This window comes from Brassica napus, unplaced genomic scaffold (assembly GCF_020379485.1).
Source record: "Brassica napus cultivar Da-Ae unplaced genomic scaffold, Da-Ae ScsIHWf_528;HRSCAF=793, whole genome shotgun sequence".
Taxonomy (NCBI): domain Eukaryota; kingdom Viridiplantae; phylum Streptophyta; class Magnoliopsida; order Brassicales; family Brassicaceae; genus Brassica; species Brassica napus.
In genome coordinates, this window is record NW_026016596.1 from 283,996 (window position 1) to 308,576 (window position 24,581).

General features: G+C 35.8%; 3 protein-coding genes and 1 long non-coding RNA gene across 5 annotated transcripts; 2 read left to right on the plus strand and 2 right to left on the minus strand.

Moving 5' to 3' along the window:
* The first annotated feature begins 175 nt into the window (after positions 1-175).
* Positions 176-6,920, plus strand: LOC106451901 (protein CHROMATIN REMODELING 25). The gene is made up of 21 exons (XM_013893884.3): positions 176-453; positions 713-1,078; positions 1,331-1,417; positions 1,512-1,752; positions 1,819-1,944; positions 2,047-2,103; positions 2,183-2,269; positions 2,654-2,749; positions 3,462-3,512; positions 3,786-3,860; positions 3,942-4,028; positions 4,185-4,276; positions 4,359-4,491; positions 4,836-4,955; positions 5,041-5,154; positions 5,253-5,336; positions 5,435-5,512; positions 5,597-5,655; positions 5,809-5,992; positions 6,208-6,306; positions 6,422-6,920. The coding sequence occupies exons 1-21, from the start codon at positions 260-262 to the stop codon at positions 6,731-6,733; spliced, it is 2,742 nt and encodes a 913-aa protein (XP_013749338.2). The 5' UTR covers positions 176-259; the 3' UTR covers positions 6,734-6,920.
* A 3,932-nt stretch (positions 6,921-10,852) lies between these two features.
* Positions 10,853-12,884, minus strand: LOC125604369. Its single transcript, XR_007336156.1, has 3 exons — positions 12,484-12,884; positions 12,224-12,328; positions 10,853-12,106 (listed from the first exon to the last, which is right to left on the minus strand). It is a non-coding gene; the product is annotated as an uncharacterized LOC125604369 (long non-coding RNA).
* Positions 12,885-13,231: 347 nt separating this feature from the next.
* LOC125604367 lies at positions 13,232-14,328 on the plus strand. The gene is made up of 2 exons (XM_048774783.1): positions 13,232-13,977; positions 14,087-14,328. Exons 1-2 carry the CDS (start codon positions 13,567-13,569, stop codon positions 14,120-14,122), a joined length of 447 nt encoding a protein of 148 aa, XP_048630740.1. The 5' UTR covers positions 13,232-13,566; the 3' UTR covers positions 14,123-14,328.
* Positions 14,329-16,172: 1,844 nt separating this feature from the next.
* On the minus strand, positions 16,173-24,442 carry LOC106453925 (autophagy-related protein 2). Of its 2 annotated transcripts, none has more exons than XM_048774755.1 (15): positions 23,999-24,442; positions 22,906-23,882; positions 22,586-22,734; positions 22,182-22,330; positions 19,074-22,103; positions 18,870-18,982; positions 18,454-18,643; positions 18,073-18,186; positions 17,887-17,994; positions 17,630-17,762; positions 17,132-17,328; positions 16,850-17,046; positions 16,684-16,772; positions 16,538-16,580; positions 16,173-16,417 (listed from the first exon to the last, which is right to left on the minus strand). In XM_048774755.1, the coding sequence occupies exons 1-13, from the start codon at positions 24,191-24,193 to the stop codon at positions 16,691-16,693; spliced, it is 5,634 nt and encodes a 1,877-aa protein (XP_048630712.1). In that variant the 5' UTR covers positions 24,194-24,442; the 3' UTR covers positions 16,173-16,417; positions 16,538-16,580; positions 16,684-16,690. The 2 variants fall into 2 exon arrangements, with proteins under 2 accessions (XP_048630712.1, XP_048630713.1); XM_048774756.1 differs by having other exon boundaries at positions 16,173-16,435.
* Between the last annotated feature and the right edge of the window lie 139 nt (positions 24,443-24,581).

Sequence of the window (24,581 nt, forward strand, 5' to 3'; positions counted from 1 at the left end):
AAACGGTAGTCAATAACCGGTTTAAGTATTTTATTTTAAATTACTTGAAAATTACAAGGTACGAAATTACGTAATTGATATCCTAAACTTAAAACGGTTATAAGCCAATCTAGCTTCAAGGGTATTTCAGTCAATTCCTATTTTTATCTATTTTGTTGTTTCAAAAATATTTGGTTTTTAGGTTTCTTTCTTGCCGCCAAATAGAATCGTTAAAAGCGTACTCTGTACTCGTCGTCGTAGGTGGCTACCGTCGTCGAGAATGGAGGAAGAAGAAGAAGTCGTCATCTCGTCTTCCGATTCCGAAGATTCCAGCGACAGTTACGAGGAAGAATCTCAAGATTCGGAAGGAGAGTACGAAAATTCCGACGAAAACCCTGACTGCGAAGACCTTGCCGCCGTTTCTCCTCCGTCCGACGCCGATCGGAAATCTAAGAACGTAAACGATCTATTGAGGTACGTAATCGAAGTCTCTCGATATCAATTTGAGCTTGAGCTTGAACTTGATTAAAGCTTTGTTCGTAAGCGTCTATCTGGAGTTTTCGAGATTGGGATTTAGGGTTGATATAGTTGCTCGCGATTCTTTGTAGAGTATCATTATGGTTTCATCTTCAAGCTGATGATTGTGGTTGTTCGCTGAAGCTGTATCGATTAGATATCCTTGAGTGTGATTGTTTTATGAAAAATGGAATTGAATCTTCTGCACTGTTCACAGGGGCAATCTGGTGGTGCAACGGCAGCCACTCCTTCCTCGGGTGCTTTCAGTATCTGAAGGAGCGGCAGTGTGTAGGAAGCCTTTCAAGCCTCCTTGTTCTCATGGTTATAATACCACCGGTCAACTTTCTCGTCGCCTTTCGGCTCGGAAACGCTTTGTTCCTTGGGGTTCTTCAAGTCCAGTTGTGGTTGTTCTGCCTACTAAGCTCAATGAATCAACCACTATTGAGAGAGATGAAGAAGAGGAAGCTGTTTCTCTTCCACCTGAAGTTGAACCGTTGGTACTGTGGCAACTTGAAGAATCTGATGACGCAACGAAAATTACTGTGCATCCATTGCTTGTTCGATTTCTTCGGCCTCATCAAAGGTATTTCCAGTTTCTATCTAACAAATGATGTCAAGAATAGTGTAATCCTTAAGGATATCAAAACTTGCTTATAAGCTTCCAACGCACTCTCATAGTGCTAGGTGAAGCACATCGTAATATGTTCTCAGTATTTTACCATAGTGAACGGCTTGTCTATACAACAAATCAATGAGTGTCACATTATTTATAACTGGCATCACGAAGGATATATACAACTTTACTTACATGGAGATGGTTTTTCTGATGCTGCAGAGAAGGTGTCCAGTTCATGTTCGATTGTGTTTCAGGATTACATGGTTCGGAAAATATAAATGGTTGCATTCTGGCTGACGACATGGGGTAATATACATCTTCTCCCTTATGTGATATTGTGGTCTGGGCACTTATACTTTGCTATGTAATTTTCTTAGCTCCTTCTAAATTTATTTGGCAGTTTGGGGAAGACATTGCAGTCCATTACTTTACTATACACACTTCTATGCCAAGGATTTGATGGGACTCCTATGGTTAAAAAGGCCATTATTGTTACACCAACGAGTCTTGTCAGTAACTGGGAAGCTGAAATTAAGAAATGGGTTGGAGACAGGATTCAGCTTATAGCCCTCTGTGAAAGCACCCGAGATGATGTTTTGTCTGGAATAGATAGTTTCACTCGACCACGAAGCGCTTTGCAGGTATAATTGTGCATATTTGCCCGCTGACTCTGAAAAGTGCACTTATCACTTAATTAATGTTAACAGGTACTTATTATTTCTTACGAGACATTCCGAATGCACTCATCCAAGTTCGGCCAGACTGGATCCTGTGATCTTCTAATATGCGATGAGGCTCATAGGTTGAAAAATGACCAGACACTAACTAACAAGGTAGCATGCACATACGTACTTAGTTCGTATCCTACCAAGTTTGTACAATGATACTTTTTATATCTTGTCTTTTCTGATTTCGACTGTAATATTTGGATGCAGGCTTTGGCTTCATTGACATGCAAAAGGCGGGTTTTGTTGTCTGGAACTCCCATGCAGGTAATGAAAAATTTCACTGATTTCTTCATGTTTTGCGTTCTTCCCTTCTTTCTGATTCTTCAGCATCCGAATGTTCCAGAATGACTTGGAAGAGTTTTTTGCCATGGTCAACTTTACAAATCCAGGAAGTTTAGGCGATGCTTCGCATTTTCGCCACTATTTTGAGGTGACATACAATAAACTCTGTTCCTCCCTTTGGTTCTAATCCGATCATTCCGTGTTCGTTCATCTGTAACTATGTCAAAATCAGTATCTCAAGCCGATTATTGGCCTAAAAATGTAGGTTTAGCGTATGTTACTTGTTGCACAAAAAAAAAAGCGTATGTTACTTTGTAGTGTATACTTTGCCGCTACATTATTTATGTTTCATTTCCGTATAGCAGCTTCATAGCCTGTGGATTCCACTAGGTTGAAAGCTTATAAAGATAGTTTTGAGATTAGAGAATCTGCTTACGCAGTTATCTGTGTCATAACTTCATTTCAGTTGACTAACGGTTGTTATCTTTCGTAAACTGATGCATCCTTTTTTTTTTGATATATCATACATAAGGCACCTATTATTTGTGGAAGAGAACCTACAGCTACTGAGGAAGAGAAAAATTTAGCTGCTGAACGCTCGGCAGAACTGAGTTCAAAAGTGAATCAGGTACCTCGTAGCATTTTGTATGTATCTAATTGTCATTGAGATTTCATTTTCATCTAGATATATTTCTTAAAACGAATGCAGTTTGCTTAGATGATATTGGTACTATGATCAATAGAGCATCACTATAATTGTTGCTTATATTTTAGAGAAAAAGACTAGGATAGCACCAAACCAAGTTTTTGTTCCCAAAGTAGCACTCAAGGCTCAAAGTCACAAAAATAGGTTTCATTAAAGAGGTAAATATACACTTATACCCCTTGGGTTAATTAATCCAAACCTTAGGGTTTAGAGTTAAGGGGTGGGGTTTTGGAATTAGGGTTTAAAATTTTATAAAAAATAAATACTAAAATAAAAAATAAAAATTTTAAAAACTGTTTTAAAAAGTATTTTTAAATTATAAAAAGAAAATTTGAAAAAAAAAAATAAAAAAAAAATTTCGAAAAAAAAATTTCAAAATTTTTTTTATAAAATTTCGAATCTGAAAACATATAATCTTTAATTTTTTTAATTTTTAATTTTTTAATTTTTTTTATTTTTGTTTATTTATTTAATTTTAAATCAAGGGTATTAGGGATATTTTACCCTTTAATGAATGTCATTTTTGTGACTTTCTCCTTCTAGTGCTATTTTTGAGACATAAACTTCAAAAGGTGCTATTATTGACAATTGCCCTATATTTTACTGCTTTACCTAGAATTTCTTTTGTTTACAGTTTATATTGAGGAGAACTAATGCATTGCTCTCCAATCATTTACCACCTAAGGTAACTTTCCTTCTGCATCTGCCACAGGCTTCTGAATAAGTGTCTTATGATGCTAAAACGTTTCTCTGTCAATAGAATTGGCTTAATTACTTCTTCATATGCTGAATCGTCAGACTGAGTACTATATGTAGTATTAGCAGGGACATAATCAGCTGATGAGAATATAAATAGAATGAACATCTTTTCCTAGCTACTAGTTATTAGTTTTGCTGCTTTCTTTATTTTGGACTCAGTAATACATCAAAATCTTGATGCTTGCTGGATGTTTTGCAGATAATTGAAGTAGTTTGTTGCAAGATGACTACTCTCCAGTCCACTTTGTACAATCATTTTATAAGCTCAAAAAATGTAAGCATTGATCACAGTCATTCTTAATACGTTATGTAAAATATACATGTAACTATATACAATGGGTGCCTCTGCATGCAGCTTAAAAGAGCACTTGCTGATAATGCAAAGCAGACAAAAGTTTTGGCTTATATAACAGCTCTCAAGAAGCTCTGCAATCATCCAAAGGTATCCATTTGTAATTAAGTTTCTCCAATATTGTTAGGCATCTTTGTGACATCTTAAGGTGCTATGATCAAGTGATCCATGATCAACGTGATTGACAAATCTGTTCGATCTTTCCCAATTTATGCTTAATGATAAACGTACTTTTCTTCTATGTAGCTAATTTACGATACAATAAAAAGCAAAAGTCCTGGTACTATTGGTTTTGAGGATTGCTTAGAGTTTTTCCCTGCAGAAATGTTCTCCGGGAGGTAGGCTTCTTTCTCTAGTTTGAATCATTGTGTGACTGCATGTGTGTCACTGATTGTGATCTAAATGGAAACATCCATTCAGATCTGGAGCATGGACCGGGGGTGATGGTGCCTGGGTCGAACTCTCTGGGAAAATGCATGTTCTCTCCAGACTTTTGGCTAACCTACGTCGGAATACTGATGACCGCATAGTCCTTGTATCAAACTATACGCAGGTATGCTACTTTTATTTTATTCGAACGGGACAGTGTTACTACTGGCCTACTTGTCAATAATGGATGTTTCAATCTATTTTGAATTAGTCTCCCATAAGCTATGTGTTATCCCGAGGCTTATGAGCCATTATATTTCTGCATGTGATATCTGAGAAGGTAAAGAACAGGCTAAGCTAATCTGTCTGTTTGTATCCAAAACGCAACTATTTCTTACAAACATCACAATAACTGAACTCTGTTTGTTGTTTGACTGCATAAAGCCATCATCGTGGTATGTTCCATATAGATAGCAATTTTAAATCCAGTCTGCATACAATGATAATAGCCTGCACCTTTTGCGCTAGACATTGGATCTTTTCGCTCAACTCTGTCGCGAAAGAAGATATCCTTATCTGAGGCTGGATGGATCAACATCTATCAGCAAGAGGCAGAAGCTTGTTAACCGGTTGAACGACCCAACAAAGGTACTTGATCTTATATATTTATTTCTCCCTTCGTTACAAACCTTGAGCAAACACTAATCACTTGGTTCGGGTTTTGCTTCTGTAGGATGAATTTGCATTTCTCTTAAGCAGCAAGGCAGGTGGCTGTGGATTAAATTTAATTGGTGCTAATCGACTTGTTTTGTTCGATCCCGATTGGAATCCTGCCAATGATAAACAAGTAAGTATCATCTTAACTTTCGTTTACATCTGTTCCAGAACTATGTCGATAAGGGATGATTGATTGTGCTATACATTCATTACTTCGCTGTCAAAAAGGCTGCTGCTAGAGTTTGGAGGGATGGGCAAAAGAAAAGAGTGTATGTCTACAGGTTTCTTAGTACTGGAACTATTGAAGAAAAGGTAATGTACCACACCCACAGAACTGACTGACCTCACTTTTTGCTCGCGGGAGTAATTGCTAAACTCTCATACTGGTATTTCTCTTGATATATTGGTAGGTTTACCAGCGTCAGATGTCAAAAGAAGGGCTTCAAAAAGTTATTCAGCATGAACAGACGGATAACAGCACTAGACAGGTCTTTGCTGGAATGTTATATTCGTCAACTAGACAGCTTATGCCCAATGCATAAATATTGACCCCAACATCTTTGATTTTCCAGGGAAACTTACTTTCAACAGAGGATTTAAGAGACTTATTTTCCTTCCACGGTGATGTTACGTATGTGTTTCTCCTGAACTCACGATGTGTTTGCGCTCTCATATATGGCTGTCATGTCCACTTTCTTGGAACTGATTATGCATCTCAGTATTCATGAACACACATTCTCTACTGTAAAGTAGTCCAATGGTTTAAACTCTGCCTTTTTCATAGGTCTGAAATCCATGGAAAGATGAGCTGCAGCAGGTGCCAAAATGATGCCTCTGGTACAGAAAATACGGAAGAAGGAAATGAGAACAATCTTGATGACAGTGCTTGCCAGACTGATCAAGAAGATATAGGCGGATTTGCAAACGATGCAGGATGCCTTCACTCGTTGAAAATCTCCGAGAGACAGGTCCGTTCATGTGATTAGTTACTGCGTCCTGCACTAATCAGTCTGTCTAAAGCTTAGATTTAAAAAACACTGAAACATTACCACCAGAAAATCATATTTAACATAGCAAAACAGGATTCCTATTTAGTTACTGATTCCATTGTCAGCTACAAACTCTACGCGTGCGTTTGCTATCTGATTTCATCTAAAAAGTTTTTTTCCATGAAATGTCTCAGGTGGGCACTCCATTGGAGGAAGATCTAGCAAGCTGGGGTCATCATTCTACCTCAAAGTCTGTTCCAGATATGATACTGCAAGCTTCAGCTGGTGACGAGGTTAGTTGCCTCTCCGAGTTTATTTTTCAATCTAATCAATCGCTAAGCCAAGCTCTGTGGTATAGGAAGTTTAGAGGCTTCTGATAACTTTTCACGGTCTATAAAAACATTGCAGGTTACATTTGTATTCACAAACCAGGTAGATGGGAAGCTCATTCCCATCAAATCAAATCCTAGTCCAAAACCGGAAGTAACCGAAACAGATCGCAACCGAAACCAAGCTGTACGTAACCGTGGCTTCAACAAGCCGCAACAAAGACCTCGGGAACCGCTGCAACCGTTGTCTCCCAACGAGACCAACAAAAGAGTGAAGTTGTCTACGTATAAGCGTTTACACTGTACTAGTAATACTGATGGTGCTCAAATGCAAATGCCTTTGCAAAGACCAAATCAAGTGTCTGTAAATCATGATGATGATTTTGTGTGAAATTTAAAGCTTTTGAGCCTTCAGAGAGACATTGTTGTGCTATATCGTGGATATAATTGAGTTTTTTTTTTTCCTTTTTCCTGTGAGATCCATTAGACTTTGTTTATATTACTCGCATAATTATTAGTTTGGACAGTTTTGTTAATCCGGCCCGTCTGGGATTTGTTCTGATAGGAACGCATATCGATCATATATGTTTCATGTTTGTTTTAAGTTTTGGTGACTGCCAATTAGTTAATCCATGAGACCATGATCGAATGATTGAACCAAAGCAAGCCAAAGCTTCGAAAAGTCGCTAGCTATTTAGAATCGGTCCTTGAAATGCCCCGTCTTTGGCAAAGGCTGATAGAATTGGATCGGTTACATTCATCAGAGATATTGGTCTTTCTTGAGTAGACAAATCTACTCATCTCTTTTTGAAATACAAGTCGATTATTATTTCTTTGCATTATTGTGTTCAGTTTTACATAAAAGGGTGAACGCCGATAAAAAATGGTGACAATAATTGGACTTGTTTGTTTGTCTTTTTGTTTGTGAAGTACTTCTGTTTTAAGAAATAAAAAGTAGTGTGGTAAAAAGCTGTTTTATTTTGTTTAAGTGAATAACACAAGAAAGGCAGAGACTTAAGTAAGAGGAAGAAGACAGAAGGTGTAGAGTAAACTGGAGACAAGAAGACAGCCAAAATAAACTTTAGATACAGCTTACTTATCCACCACAAAAGTCCTATGATGCTATCTATGTGTCTAGATTCCCTTACCATGCTTTGCGCCATTTTTAATAATCAAAAACTCTACTTTTAATATGAAAACAATATACTTAATGCAATTTGGTAAATTCAGACTATTTAAGAAAATGCAAAATATGATAATGTATCTAGGTTTGATTATCGATAATGTCTAGTTACTGTTAGTAGTCAATGAGATGGGAGTTTAACACATTATCACTTGAAAAAACTCGATCCGAAAAACTTGCTGGATACGAAATTGCACTCAAGGGAACATGGCATTTATACTTTGGATAAATGAATGGTTTGCACATAAATAGTTACGTAAGCCGAACGAGCTTGGTTTGGTCTAAAGCGCCACACGTTAAAACCCTAGTTGAAGAAACGTGGGGAAATTCCATTAGGACTGGAACTGAAGCACGTGAGGGTCACATTAGGACAAAGGTTACCACAGTTTTAGTCAAACCCTAAAGTCTGAATCCAAAAATATAGATTTTACCTCTTTTTTTAAAAGATATTGTTTTCTGTTTTTGGGGTTTTTGATCAGTCGAACATTTACAGCTCAGACTCACATGGCTCATTTGGTGCTACAGTACTCTGTCTCCTTGATTGATTCATCTGTTTGTCTGTAACTAAGTATTATTGAGTAATTACATATTAACATGTATGAATCTGTTCATTAATTTGAGAGAAATATAATTATATTTGTTTTGTTTTGAATGTTTTGTTAAAGTATTAATGGTAGTATCAATATATCCTACCAAGAATATTTTTTTGTTATAATTCTTAAATGTAGCTCATCTTTGTTGATTTATTAGTAATTTTCAATTTTACATTTATGTACATGACTAAATGAATTGAAAAACATATATATGAGAGAAAAATAGACTATAGAAATATGTTCACACTCGACTTTAGAGTGCATAATATTTACAAGTTTGTGTAGCTGCAGATAGTTAAAGCGAAACTTATCTTATGAATAAGAAAATGCAAACATTTCTTTATATAAAACAAGCAAATGGCTTAACACTTGCGGATTAGCGATTGATAAAAATACTAATAGTATTTCTAAGATAATAATTATGAGAAACCGATGCGGACAAGATGGACGTTTGTCGGTTAACAAGTGCCATTCATTTAGATCGAACAAAGCGTAAGAGACAACAGAAATTCATGCAAACTAAATTACTAAACTGATATATGCAATGCATCTATAGATCTATATCTATACAAAATTGAAGGAAGAATTCTCGGCAAAAATAATTGTTGAATTTTTTTGGTTACGATCTTAGATTTCACAATTTAATCTGCATTGAATTCAGATCTATTTTTTTAAATAAAACTTTTGATGATACCCATGTCATGAGTTTTTATAATTATTTTTTTTTCTTCTTATCTGAGTTTTTTGCTTCACAAATATAATATATTTTCTGATATAGGATAAATAGTTATATGTTGTAGTTCCAATTTGAATGATTCATTAGTATTATTAGCAAAAGAGGATAAAATAGTCAAAATGAAGAATATATATATCACAAAATTTTAAAATATATAACTGAATTTATATTGAAAAATATTTAACAATTTATATTGATGTAGTAATATAACCTTTTCTTACAAAATAGATATGTTTGGCTAAAGAACTACTACCACCATACTTGGATTAAAGAAAATGTAGATACTTGATTCAAGTTTATAATGAGTTTAGTGTGCTGAAGTCTGCAGACCATTATTGATAGTTACGTAAACAACATCATTTTTAGTTTCAAATTTTTAAATAAATGTAAAAACACATAGTCAGATGAAAAATATAGTACTACTGAATTTTGGTAGGTCATTTTGTTTTTGTTTTTAAAATGAATATAAACAAAATTAGAGTGTTTGGGCACCCATATCAAATGGTTTTTCATGGGTGTCTCACACTCAAAATATTATTAAGAAATAAAAATTTAAAAAGAGGGTATAATTATAGAAAAATGAGAAGAACTTTCAACATAATTTGAGAACCTCATTCAGCAATGGGTCATTTCATAAAGTGAGTCTCTAACCATTATTGTAATAGTATTTCATTTAATTTAATTTTGTATTAATTTTTAATGTGGTTTATAAATTAAAGAAGAACACATGGTACAATAATCTCTCATGAATTGTTGAGAGTGCCTTCCCAAAGAAACGATTCTCATCTTTTCTACTTTTTCTCTCTTTTTTTGCAATATTTAATTATTTTGTTTTTGCTCAGAAACCAAAAAAAGAAATGCTGACTACTCATGCTCTGCTAATTAGTATCCTTTTCATATTGGTATAATTATCCTTAAACACTAAAATTAATTTTATTAATAAAGTTTTAAAATATTGATATATTAATATATATTTTTTTCACTTTCTGGTTAATTATGTTACTAGAACTATGAGAAATATTAAATAGACGATTCTATGCGGTCGACAATTTTACCACTTAATGAGAAAACATGTCTGACATCGCCACTCCGACCCGCCCTAAGATCCATGTTCGATGATACGCCTTCTACTATGCTGAAGATTTTTCTAACCATTTTCTCCATAATGTTCCATAAATTATATTTTCTGAGGTTTGAACCTTAGATCTCATGCTGTAAAAACATTAATCTATATTTTTAAAACTAGAGTACATATTTGAATTATTTGAAAATATGAATGAAAATATAAAATAGAATTGTTTGAAAACATTGATAGTAGTATAAAAAAAGTATGATGTCATTTTAGTAATTTCACTAATATAAGTACATTAATTTTTTTTTCATATTTCACTCAGTTTAAATTTTTTATTAATTTTATTACCTTAACAATACATCACATCATTAATTATATTACAATAATAATAATGGTGCATATTTTTATTTTAGTTTTCAAATCAAAAATATAATAACTTAGTTTTGCATATGGTTAATTGTTCAGTTTAGTTTGTTTTACTATTTTTTAGTTTCAATCAGTGGAAAAATACTTAGCCAAAAACATAATTTAAAGACATTTTTTGTGAATAAAATAATTACTTGAAAAATGTATTACATTTATTGTCACTTGATTTCTCACTCTATATAATTATTTACTGAATAAAAAACTCTTTCTATTTCACTTAATTTAGCCAAACACATAGAAATAGTCATTTTATTAATTTATAAAATTAGTTAGGCATGAACATTGACTATCAATTTAGGTATGAGTTATTCTTTTCGGATATCATTTTTTTCTTTTGAAATTAGACTCCACTCGAATATTATAAAGAGCGATTTGCATAGAAAATATACAATAATAATGAAATTTGCAAGAATGGAAAAAACATGTGGAGCCCAATAACATTAGATGCAAAAATACACTGGTAACCCTATCACTTGTATCATTCTCTCTCTCTCCCACTTTCTTTTTTAATTGTAACAAAATTATATTAATTTTTCCCTGATAAAAGGACGTCGGAGAAAAATATACGGTATCGGAAAAACGTTAGAACCCTGAACGAACGGATTCAGCAAGAACGAACAAGCATAAACACCAACAAAATCTAGACCAAGATCTAAAGAGAGGAGATTGTAGCAAGGGAAAGAAGACATATGAGCTATGGCCCAGTCCCGATGAACACAAAGGTATTGGATCCGATGGCCTCGCAAATTCACGGCAGCCGGTGTGTTCGAAACCGTACATCGATCCATCCACGATTAGTCTTCACCAAAAGAGCCATCCCCGTAGTTGCTCTGCGGCCTCGACCACTGAATCTACAAGAGACCCGACTCTCAAACTTTTTCCACCAAGTTCAGCCGCTGCCTCGCCGTCACACGCATGCTACAGCACCGCACACAAACCCTAAAATATACCGGCCAGTAAGAGCTTCAACATATAAGAGGGATATGACCCAGAGAACCAACATTCCGAAAACAAGCTCGTCGACACCAGGATCTTCACAGCAACGGCGCAACAAGAAGACTGTAGTGCCGATAACTAACTAGCAAAACTCCGCAAAGATAGTATAATAATTAGCCAGCTAACATGAGTTATTAAAGTTTATGTATTTGTTAGTTTAGCTGGCCAATATTCGTTAACATTAGTTATTTTAGCCGGTTAACATTCGTTAACATTAATTAGTTTAATCGGCTAACAAATATATTTTTATGTATTTGCATCAAATCTTTACGGGCAGTATATTTGTTAGTTTAGCCGGCTAACAGATATATAAACACATACTCATCTTCTTTGCTTTTAGTTTGGGTAGGGTTGGCGTAAGTACAAATTATATGGTTGATATATAAGTTAGTATGGTTATAATGTGACTCATTTATATCTTCCATAAATTAGCATGGCTACATGGTCGGTTAAACATAAAATTAACTCTATAACCAACCACAACACATGATAAAATTTGTGTACGGCTAAACACAAAATTAACTCTTTACCAAAACTCAACACATATGATTAAAAAGATTTTTAGCCGGATATAACACTGAAAGCATAGTTAATTAATTGCAAATTTATGCTTTACAACCGATAGCACCTGAGACGAATATCTTTAGATAAAAATGGCTAAACTAAAACTTGTTATTGATATAAATTTCGGCCTAGTCCTCTTCAAAGTATCTGTAAGATCTTTGCTGGAAACTAAAATGCCACCAACAGTAATAGACCTGAAAACAGAACGTACATGAACTGAATTATTAATATTGCTTGGCCGTATAATGTTTATCTTAAACCGGTCACTATAACACGTATCCGGCCACATAGATAAGTAAATAAATACATACCTTGGCTGAAACTGGTCTGGCCCTCTCTGCAATATTTATAGAGATCTTTGCTGGAAACTGGAACTTCGCAAGCCTTTGGACCCTCCCATTATAGACCCTTCCGATCTAAAGCAACAAAAGACATAAACTTTGTCCTATATCTGGTGAAAATAAGAGTACATGCAAATGATGGAGAAGAAAGTTCCGTAAAAGAGAGGAGGAGAGAATTAGGAGAGAGGAGAGAGATAAAATAACAGAAGATTTTACGGGAGAAAACTTACAATTGTACAGAGCCTGGATAATCCGGTGAGAATTCGATTAGTTTGTAAGAAAGGTTCCGGCGGAGTAAACAATGAGAATGGGAAAGATGAGAGATGTAATGGCTATTTTAGAAATAAGGAGTGTATCGATTATAGTGAAAAAGGAAGTAACTCTCTCCAACAATTTTTTTTTCACGCATAAGATAAAGAAATAGGTGTTTTGTATGTAAGTTAGGCTTTTAGAATGTTTTGTACAGTGAATAGGGGTAATGCGGACAATAAAAAAAAACACATCAGCGAGAAATGCTGAATTCCATCCTTGCAAATTACTCAGTTAGTAGTGTACATGGAGTGCAATTTCTCTATTATAAATTTATATGTGAGTTTTGAGTTAAGTCTTTTTGTGTTTAGATGAGTTCTATTTTGATGTATATTAACATAAAATATCTAAATAACATATGTATGAGAAACGGGTTCAGATATTTGTACCAAAAATAACTATATTATCTGATTCGGTCAACGTCTTTTAAACACAATTAGTTATATTATGATATATCTAGAATATATGACACTAATTATAAAAAACAAATATTAATATATAAAAATGTAAGAACTAATATACGCGTGGATGTGCGGATCAATCTCTATTGAACTCTTAGTTAAATCACTAGACCAAAGAAATTTCACTTAATATAAAAAGGTTAAGAAGTTGATTTTGAAAAATTCTCCACTAATGCTGTTCTTATTATCGATACCTTATTTACCCCCTAAATTTATACCATATTTACGGCGCATTAATGCTTCAATTAATATATATGTCCATAAAGTAAGTGTAAAGATGTCGTAGTTCATTGACTATTTGTTATCCACAATGAAGAGTCAAAATTATAAAATTAAATATCTTTAGTTCATTGAATCCGTATAACTCAGTACTGTATAAAAACTAGGTTTAAAAGTTTAATATTAGGTTACAAAAATAAAGGAGAAATCCACATGGATGCCCACCACGTCTCATATCTATAAAATGCAAAACATGTGGATGCATGAAGATCCCATAGACTGCACATTAAAAGAAACACATACTTACCAGAAAGTCAGAGAGAGATGGCTAATACTGTAGAACAAGACGCAATGTATCCATCCTTTGTAGACGCAAGAATTTCATTCTCCAATGATTTTGCAGACAGTGATCATCTGACGCTTCATCAGACAATTTCATCAAGAAAGGATCAGATGAAGTACAAGGAAGCTCCTGTTTCGTCTGATTTCAAATTCAATGTCGAAAACTACGGTTTTATTTCTGCGGCTGATGAGATCTTCTTTGGTGGAGTTTTGTTGCCATTGGAGAAGACTCATCAGCGAAAAGTGACCACACTTAGAGAAGAGCTAAGCGTTCAAGATTCAGACCGTACGAACTCAAAGGGATCTCGTAATTGGTGGAAACTAGGTCTAAGTAAGCCCAAGAAAATTCACTCCAAGAACAACAACAACTTCCACCTTCCCCACAAATCTCAGGTAACATAATTAGTCTAAGTCTCCATGTTGTATATATCTAAATGGTAATAATGTTCCATATTTACTAATATTGTATGCATAATCTTCTTTATGTATGTTCATTATGCAGAATTGTCTTGCGAGTATATTGGAATCTGATGACTGAACGATGGGCTCCTAAAACATTTAGCTAATTACGACGAACTAGACTTCTAATGCTAATGACAAAATAATTTATTTCCGATTTTTTATTGTTCTTGTTTTTCATTGAGTTCTCGACTTATCTCCTATTATAATGTAGTTTCCCCGTTATTCTGACCTGTGATCGTATCTTCATTATAAATAAGCAATTCGTATGCAATTGGTTTAGTATTTTATACTCTCTTCTCTAACATTTACCATTTAACCGGACTATCAACTATCCCGATCGATTTCTGTCACAAGTTACATAGTTGATGTATTAATCAGCAAGTCTCAGAAAGTAGGAGTATGCACGGATCAAATTTCTGAATTTTTAGAGATATTTGTTATTTGATCCGTTTTGTCCGCATAATCAACTATTCAATTGGATCTGATCTATTTTGATTCGGTAATTTGATACATATGTTTCCATCTGAATAATCAATAATCTTTTTTCTTGTCGATGATTAATTATGCTATTACAAATTATGAGAAATATTACAAAACGATTTTATAGTCAACAATTATACCTGTCTTATGATGATTCATGTCTTACTACATCATTCTGAACAGTTATATTTTGATGAATAATCAATAATCCATGCAACTCTGTCCATTTTATCTTTTAAGAAGAATCCAAATAGTAATTACCAGCGTGAAAATAATACTAACTCCAACAACATAGATGCTACTTACAAAACAAGTCTACGAGGTCCTTTCATAAGAGTAAAAATAACATTGTCAATAAATTACTAATCTTTTTCTTTTTTTTTCCGTCAGCAACATATACTGACTATAAATTACTAATCTAAAGTGTTGTTATATAATAAATTTTTTTGTTACAAAATAAATATTATTTTAGAATTTCAATGCAAATTATGTGACTAATTTTTTTTTCTACATAAATTAAGAAAAATTAAATCAACATAATTTTTATAATTAAATAAGAATGAAACTGAACATTTAGGGGGGGGGGTGTATTAATGAACTAATGATTTTAGAATGATTTGAGTTTTCTTTAAAATCTTATGTTATTCAACTAGTGATTTCTAAATACATCTTCAAATCTTCTGTTGTTGAATATAGAATTTGTGTATAGTTATTAAAAATCACTTGAAATCTTCTGTCATTCAAACAGTAATTTGTAAAACCTAAATCAAATCTACTGTTATTCAAAACAATTTTTTTTTCAAGAGTTTGTTAAAAAAGGAATTTCAGAAGACTTTACACTTGTTTTTTTACTTAAAAATAGGTATAGCCAAATCTCACCTCTACATATGTTATTTGATGAGATTTTTGAAAAGAAAAGAACTCGTACGTTTAGAAAACTGCAAAAATATTCCAGATTTTTTATATTCAAATTTTCTTCTTTTCTCTGATATCAATTGTTCGTATGTCTCAGTTTCACTGTTTCTAACGTTCTGTTATCATGTGCTGCTGATTTTGATTGAGTAAGTATGCTTTGAGTTGTATATGATATGACATAAGCTTGTTCGTATTAGCATTCGACCAAAACAATGATCTGAGAAATTGGTGACTGTGAACGATATCAATACGTTTTTGTGTGATAAAGTATGGTTTGAGATGTAAAAGATATGAACGCAAGCTTGTTCGTATGTATGTTTGTGCATATTATATAACATAACTTATGCTTGTTTTCTTGGTTAGCATAATCTGTATATTCTTATTGGAAAATGTGGAGAAATCAATTTTTTGACCTTCTGTGTTGAATCTGGAATTCGTGGATTTAAAGCTTATAAATCCCAATAATTGTAAAATCCACCAAAGCATTCTACAATCATTAGTTCAATACACCTTTATTAATTTATTTTTAAGTTGGTGTAAAAAAAACTAGAAGGTCATCTAGACTGAAACGAAATAAGTACTGAATTCTGTGAATTCTGTTTAGGGGACCATGTTTGACCACGTTTCCAAAACAATCATCTAGACGTCTGATTCAGTCAAGCCACAGTCGCTGTTATCTTATTTAATTAATTAATTTAAATCTTGAAAACAGAAAATTACGAAAAAGAAACTGTCAGAAAATAAATTTCTTTTGGACAATAATATACATAGAAAACACTACACTTTCACTCATTTGGCAAACCTTGTGGGGAGGGGTATATATATATATTTACAATGGTGCAAGATCGAACTTTGTTTATGTACAGAGACAAACTGAATGATTCTATAACTTTTTTACCAAAATTATCCCATCTCTATGAGTTTTGGAGGGGAAAAAGAATGGTTCTGCACTTCACTCTATTCAAAACCTATACACCTGCAAGAAAATGAAACACTGCTGAAATTATCGAACCAAAAAAGTCCATACAATTAGCAAATTGTTTATTTTCGAGGTCTATAGGAATTGAGAACACCTAAACCGGTTTAGTGTACTTACATGCTATATGTAGAAGGGACCTGACACCAACATGGATAATAATCTGTAGCAAACATATTAGAAACACGAGCAGTAAATGTTTCTCAATCCGCTAGATGAATATTACCGCAACTGCAATAACAATCTAAGAATGGCCTAAAATTTACCTTGGCTTTATCTATGTTGGTCTTGTTTCCTTTGCTTATCTGGTCCTAAGTACTTCTCCATTGATTCCTTTTTATGTTCAGGATCAAGACTGAAAAATCCCCAAAGACTCTTTAGTACTCTGTAAAATAACATTTGTTTCACAAAAAGAGTTGAATATAAACAGACCTATTTCTGATGCCAACAAGAGCGCTATGTACCGCCCTAACACAAGCTGAAGCAGGTGCTATAGCAGCTGTTGGAACTCCCTGAACAACTGTTACAAATGTTGATCCAGCTCCGTCTCCACGTTGATACTTTTTTAAAGGTGTGCGGACTAATGCAGAAGCCGTCTTGCCTATTCCATCACCGATGTTCTCGCATGCCTATAAATGTAAACATCTGATTCAGAAGCGGACGAGGGATCATTTGAGCAGAAACTCAAGACATGTACTAATCTTTTACACTCACCTGACGCATGCCTTGCTTAGCGTTTCTAGGCTGGTTATGTCTAACATTCGTCTTCGTTTTGCCTTGGTGCTGTGGCGATGATGGTGCACTTGCTAATATATATTCTGCTCTCAACAAAATATCATGAGCCCCGGCTGCCAAGTGAACACCAAGTCCAACGGCTTCCAGTGAGATGCTTCTGAGAAACGCAATAGTACCTGATAATTGATAATTTCAGATCAGTCACACGTACCATAGTAAACACACAAAGTCGAAATTCCTGGATGAACCAAACACATAAGGTTGAAGTTATTTATTAGGGCTAGTAGTAATAATTATTAACCCTTGTTCTAGTGGAGTGAGATTGGCACAATAAACCATTTATGACCAGTTCCAGTTTTGCAAGTGGTCTTTTAACAGTTAAAACCATATATGATAACACAAAGAGCACCATAGATAGCTTACTTTCAGGTAATAGAAAAGTAAAGGGAAAACAAGGACTTTAAGTTCACGCCTTACCTCTTTGGACTCCCTTTACTAGCCTTCGATCTTTTCTGTAACTTTGAACAGGTGAAGAGACCAGCTTCGTAGCAGCAGCATAAAGAGCAGAAAGTGATCTTACTGTTGGGATACCCTTCAACAGTTGATGAATCTAAAAATACAGTTACAGAACATTAAAAAGCTTGTTAGCCTTTCTGTTTTTTCTCTTTGTGAACGGAAACCTTGCGAGTCTGAACCCATAAAACGGATGATTATTAATGCTATGAGAAATGAACCTGATTTTGAGATATATCTTCCAACCACTCTCCCACTACAGTCTCGCATACATTACCCCAGCCGTAGATTCCAGCAGCATGCACATGTTTGAGCTTTAGTTCAATACCCTACATATGTTCCTCTATGAGTAAACGAAGCTGAAAAAAAAAGTTTGAATACACAAGCTGAAAATTTGTGTTCCTTACCTTCCAGGGAACAAGGTTCACTAGCTCTGCATATTTCCCTCCAGTTAGTGCTGCTAGATCAACATGATGTGGACTGTAGTCAACTCGAACAGTAACAGGCCATATGTCGAATTTCTGCAAGTAAATTTCCCTAGTCAGATCATTTTAACAAAATCAACCTCATAGAAACATATTTCCTCAGAAAATGAAAACACAAATATATCTTTACTTTAGCTGAGAGACAACATAAGTTTATTTTTGGAGACATTAACATGATTAGTATCGAGCATGAAAACACACCCTATCCCTATACATATTTTATACACGTCCTAGAAAGGTAATGCGTGAATATTTCTCCTCTACCATCATATTGGCTTACAGGAAGAAAGAAACTTTATTAACCTGAAAATATGGAAGAAGCGCTTCTTCTATGATATTATGTCCGTTAACAGAAACCGACAACGCTGAACCACCTGAGTCTCCGACGGAAACTACAGGCTTTTCTAGGTTGTTAGCTCCAAAAAAGCCGATGAGAAAATCCAGTTGACTTTGATGAAGATGCAACAGTATAGGGAGTAAAGCAACACGTAACCTGGCAGGAAGCAGTTGAGGAGTTAAACGAAATAAAGGGTTCACATAGGCGGTCACTAGTATTTAAGCCATAAATAGAAGGTCCATATAAGTTGTAATGTAACACCAAAATCTATTTAAGGGAAAAAGATCCAAGTAGCAGAAATAACGTAGTTCAAGTTTACTAAGACTTGGACATAAAAAGGTAAGAATAACACCGTCGAATAATAATAATAAAAAAAGCATACCGGTTTTCCTCAAGTGGCGTGTCAGGGTCAGGTCTGACAGCTTTTAATTCCAACTTGATTGCATTTGCAGACGAATCTCTTGGGTGATCTTTTGAGTTGTAATATCCAAGCACCTATGAATCATGACAACAAGTTCAATTATCTACTCAGTTACTTTTAGTATAACCAATCTTATGACATTTAAAGGTGAAAAATATCAATTACCAATCTCCACGGTGCATCTTTGCTTCTATCATAAAGATAAAAATCTTGGACCATGAGGCATAGCTTAGAAGTGCATGTTCCACCAATTGGGAAGGTATCATATAGGCACTGCACCCCAGATAGTTCCAGCTCAAGGCAAGAACTTGTATCCCGGCCCACTATACTTTTATGAACTTCACTTTTCTTTCCAGAATCATGCCAATCAGAGCCAGAGTAAATCCTCCATTTGATGTCGATGTTTTTCAGAATTACGCGTCCATTAGCTGTTACTGTAGAATGAGACATCAGGCCAAAAGATGAAAACTCTCCATCCAGCATATGTTCCTCATGATCTTCCTCAGTTGCTTCTGACACATGGTCTTCTAAAATTCTTATGGAAGTGTCATCATACCACCCAGAGTTTCCTCTACTCAAATCAGTCTCAAGAAACACTTGTCTCCCAGATGAATCCCCTTCTTGAGGTACCTCTGACAAGGGATGGAACTCAGAAAAACAATAGTCTTCAATAATTTCAGGTAGGCCATCTCTTTCAAGGAATATTTGGCTGCTTTCTGGTTTCAATCTGGACGATGACTCACCAATGAACTGATTAGAAGGTGGTTCCTCAGGAGTAGCAGGTACCCAGTTAGGTGCATGCCCATAAGGGGACATATAGTTATTCTGAGATTCGAAAGAGTCGGACTGACTACTAGGATTGACATCAAATTGGAAAGCATCTTCATTTATTTCGCCCATCAAACCAATGATTCCTGTTTCAGTTTCGGAACCAAATCTTAGGTTTTTAATTTCTCCACTTGAACCAGAGCTACTGAGTGTATCGCTGATGTCAAAACCATTCCTAGCATTCGCTTGCTGAATGTTGTCCCATCGAGTCTGCAAGTGCACAGCTGATTCCTCCAAATCAGGAGCAAACAACTGTTGGAGCTGCGTGGCCAAGCGAATCAAACCGGAGGTTGTGTCACTGCAAGTTTCAATTAATAAGTGAGATTTTGAACACTCTAACTCCCAGAGAAGACCACTTTCAGAGTTTGTCCTTAGAGTTGCTTCAATTAGCGCTTCGGTAGCAACTTTAACATAGCCAGTCTTATGAAGATTCGCTGAACTGTACGTTCCATCAAGTCTTCTAAGGTCTAAATCCAAGGACAGAAGAAGCCCAAGATCTTGAATCCTGATTCTGTAGTCATTTCTTATGGAATCAACCAGACTTGTCTTTGAAAGGCTAAAAGAAGATGCCGCTACCAGACAGGCCACCCACGGATCACTTGATTGATGTAAATGATCTGTATTCTCGTGGTGGGGCTCATAGCTTATACCAACATCAACCAAATTAAGAGTAAACGAGGAGCTACTAGATGAGCTGGAGTTTCTCTCTTCAGAATTTGTCTCAACTTGAGAAGTGAAAAAAGAAGAAGCCACATCTATCCAATCCAGGCGTCCCCCTACGGCAGAAATCGTACAGCCCCTGACAGATATTGCTAAATAATCGTAACAGGCCCCAGGCTCATGTAAGTTCAGAATATCTAAGCCAGCCAACCTTGACGATAATGCATTTGAACCTCCTCCATTACCGCGCTTGATGGCAGAGTTGCTACACGAGATTAATTGCAGCTCTTGATCATGTAGACCGGTGACAGAGCCCCATAGGGTGCCTTCCCCATGGGCTAACCAAAATAAATCAGCACCAGAGATACTGCCAAGATTTGAGACAGACATAAGATTTAATTTTTGAACGTTCAGGTTTAACTGAATCCATGATCCTGGAAGCTCAATCTGAAGTTGATTTTTAATGTCCATTCGAGGTTCTGGCCTAACGAAGATGTCAACAGAATCACATTCCACAACCAGACACGCTTGACACACAACAGATTCCTCTATTTTCTTAAAGGCACGTTCCTCTTGTTTCTCACTTGTATTGGCTACCATACGTGATAGCCAATTTTTTGCCTGATCTATGAGATTACATAACTTGCTGTATTGCCAACTATCTAACCGGATGGTAAGTGGAAGCAAATGAACGTAGAGGCAGAATGAAGAAGCCAAAAATATCTCTTTCCTGGTTCGAGAGTAGATGTCTTCTTGATCTTTGGCAGTAGCAACAGCAGCAAACTCAAGGCCGTTCCTCCTAGATTTATCTGTTTGAATAGATTCTTCCTGCGTAGCCAGCATCTTAGCTCTCTCCACTAACCAAGGGCTAATGATAGTTTCATCTTGCGAAAACATACCAATAGTTGAAAGTTGGTGACTAGTTCTATTGTTGGCAAGTAAAATACTATATGCAGAGAATTCACCCCCTGATTCAGAATCTTTATGGTCAGAAGTGACCATATAAATGCTAACATCTCCAACACTGAAGCATATGGAGCGAGCAGCCGATGTAAAGTACTTCTCCCCTGGACTTCCTTCCTTACACCTTTCCTTGTCAGAAGGTAGAGAGGAAGATAAGTCGACTACAATAAAATGTTCGCCAAGCGAGCTACACAACCCTTCTGAAATGGGGAAGCACAAAATCGCTCGAGCATTCCCGATTGACACGCTACCTCGCAATCTTTCTGATTTAGAAGAGGATGCAACCTGATTCCTTTCATGACTAGTTACGGGGATAGATTCTGACACATCGTTGAAGAGATTTACCAACATTTCTACTGAATGAAGGTTCAACCAGAGTGTGGTAGGTGGCAAACTCAGCGAGAATGAGTTTGATCCTCTAAGGTTGGCTTTGGATGATTGGAAATTGACAGTAAACTGAAATCCACTCCCCCCTGCAGCTATAACTAACAATGTCTTGACTGCAGAACCCTTGTTACGAAATAGGAAGCCATCAGAAACTATCTCGCTTGATTTTTCGGAAGCAGCATTCATATCAGACCAGGCAGAGGGAGGAAGTGTACTCTGAACTTTGGCTTGTAAATCCTTAATCAAACCACTCTGATATTCAGAATTAGCGGTGCCAACAACATTTCCAGCTTGATAATAATCAGCGATCTCCACGCTGTTCACTTCTGCTTCTAACCTCATATTCTGAGGGGATACCTGTTGAATTATCGAATGTTTTAAGTAACTTGCACAGATACTAATGAGGGAGGAAACACAGTTCATCAAAGTAATTACCTGAAAAGACACAGAAATATCTCTGAGTTCTGCGCCTAAGTAGTGAATCCCCGTGGAAACATCCTTCCAAACGTTTTCATCTTGGAAAAACAGTACCACCGAAACTCCAGCAAAGGATACCTTACAACTAGTTTCAACGTGCTTCTGTTCTGCATATTGATGAGAATAGTTGCACATGAAGAAGAACTGATTAGTAGAGTACAAAGTATATGAACAGGAAACGATGCAGGCCTATGTAAATAAAAGCTACAGATATTGCAGAGAGTTTATTACATGCACATGTAAATCAAAGCTTGATGGCATGGAAAGAATAAACAGAAAAAGAAACTAAGATTATAATATGATTACCAAAAAACCGTTTCAGAAAGATCACATTTAAACATAATTCAGGAAAAGAATATTACCAGAAGGAAGAAGCAAAGACCCAGAAGCAAGGCTAGATGCCGCATTGATAGCTGTGAAGACAGAGGATGTCCAATTCCACATTCCTTGGCTTCCAAAAGCTGATTGGTAACTCCTCATTGCATCAAAACATTCAAAGAACTGGTCCACACTGTAAGGAACAAGAAGATATAACACGGTTAAGAGAACTCATTTAAAAAACAAACTAAAGATATAATCGTGTCCAGATTGTAACAAAAGATGAAGATACAAGTCAAGCAAAGGATGCAATATCTTTGAAAGACTGTGTGAAAATCAAAATGCTAGAGACATCGTTTTATACCTTGCACCAATATCTACTTCTCCATCCTCTTCTTTCTTACTGAAGGAAGACGGAAACCAATCTGATATAAACTGTAACTCAGGTGTAATATCCGGCTCGCCTTCTTGTCCACCTGACAAGGATGACGTAGCTGGAGGCGTTACCATTACATTAGTAGGTACCGCAGGTGAGCCCAACGATGAATCAGAATGCGAAACTGAAGGACAACAGTCTGATCCGAAACTACTGAAATTCTTCCACAACCGCAAAAACCATCCAATTGTAGAAGGTTGAAACCGCACTTCAACAGGATCAATAGCAATATCAGCATCCACTTTGCGAATGTCTAAGGAACCATTCTTCCAAGGTATACTCAAATTCACACTCCCTGAAAAGCCACCTCCTTCGCCTGTCATGATCACATCATTTGACATGTCGCCATCATCATCATCATCATCACCCATATGTAAAAGCTCTACAGCTGCTCCTTGAAACTTCACACAGTTTCTCAGTCGATTAATACCGAGGAAACTATCAGGGGAAACTTCACTAGTCGAAACTCTCTCCTCTGAAATGCCACACTCTATCTCCGCCATTCTAAGCACCAATTTTGGCCGCGGACCACCAGCTTTATTCCGTTCTTCGCCAAAATCAGGATCAAACGCTATGATCAAATTCTTAACTTTGATATGGAAGCTCGTAAGAAACCATTTAACTATCTTCGCAACAGTCTTAACTCCTTCATGGACATCAACAGAGGCAGACTTAGCAGCGTTCACCAACATCTCACTCTCATGAGTTCCTAGTCCAATACGTGAATCATCTCTGGTGGATGAGGAGGAGGTGCTGGGTTCATTCGAAGATGCAGTACTCTCCAAACGTGGTGCAAGAACAAGCTCGACCTCGTCGAGCTCAACTTGACAACCATTAGTCTTCCAAGGCATCTTAACTAACAAAGAACCAATCGAACCTTCCTTTATGAGCAGCGGAGCATCAAACTGGAATCAAACACCAAAACAATCAAAAAGTGTAAACCTTTGATGAATCTATAAGTCTAACGACAAGTAAAACTGCCATCAATTCGATAACTTAGAGCATCAATTGAGAGATAAACCTTGTCATTGAAATAGTCAACGTTGATAGCGAGATCGGAGAGCTGGATTGTGCCATCCCTAAGCTGGATATCGAGCTGATCGAGGTCGATATCGCCGAGTATGAATTTGCCGAGTTTCTTCTTCAATAAGAATTTGACGACCCTCTTCACGGCCCACCTCGAGAAAGCAGCCTCCGCGAAGTTCCATGGAAACATCGTGTTCCCCCCCCCCTGCCGATCAGAGAATCGATTCGAAGAGGAGTCTAATTTTGGGATTTTATGGAAATTTAGGGTTTTTCGAGTTCGCGGGGGATTTGGAGGAGGATGATGATGATGAGGGAGAAAGTTGGTGATTGCGGAGAGAGAGAGAGAGAGAATCGAAAGCAAAAGTGAGTCACGGTTTTGGATTTGCCGTGTCGGGAACCTCTTTCCCTGTCTCTCTCTCTATCTAGAAATTTTATATAATTATCCAGTCAAACGACATAAGAAAAATATTTATCAATATATAATTATTTAATAATAAAAAAATTTTACACTAAACATCACTAAATTTTTCTTATAAGTATATCAGCTAATAATAATTTGTTTTTTTACTTTAAACTAA

Excerpts from the sequence above, each read along its gene's own strand:
- LOC106453925 (XM_048774755.1), bottom strand. The coding sequence starts at position 24,193 with ATGTTTCCATGGAACTTCGCGGAGGCTGCTTTCTCGAGGTGGGCCGTG. Across the intron at positions 22,104-22,181 it reads ATATTTCTGTGTCTTTTCAG|GTATCCCCTCAGAATATGAG; the intron begins GTAATTACTTTG and ends ATAATTCAACAG. Across the intron at positions 17,763-17,886 it reads AAGATATATCTCAAAATCAG|ATTCATCAACTGTTGAAGGG; the intron begins GTTCATTTCTCA and ends CTGTATTTTTAG.
- LOC106451901 (XM_013893884.3), top strand. The coding sequence starts at position 260 with ATGGAGGAAGAAGAAGAAGTCGTCATCTCGTCTTCCGATTCCGAAGAT. Across the intron at positions 1,753-1,818 it reads GACCACGAAGCGCTTTGCAG|GTACTTATTATTTCTTACGA; the intron begins GTATAATTGTGC and ends TAATGTTAACAG. Across the intron at positions 2,270-2,653 it reads ATTTTCGCCACTATTTTGAG|GCACCTATTATTTGTGGAAG; the intron begins GTGACATACAAT and ends ATCATACATAAG.
- LOC125604367 (XM_048774783.1), top strand. The coding sequence starts at position 13,567 with ATGGCTAATACTGTAGAACAAGACGCAATGTATCCATCCTTTGTAGAC. Across the intron at positions 13,978-14,086 it reads ACCTTCCCCACAAATCTCAG|AATTGTCTTGCGAGTATATT; the intron begins GTAACATAATTA and ends TTCATTATGCAG.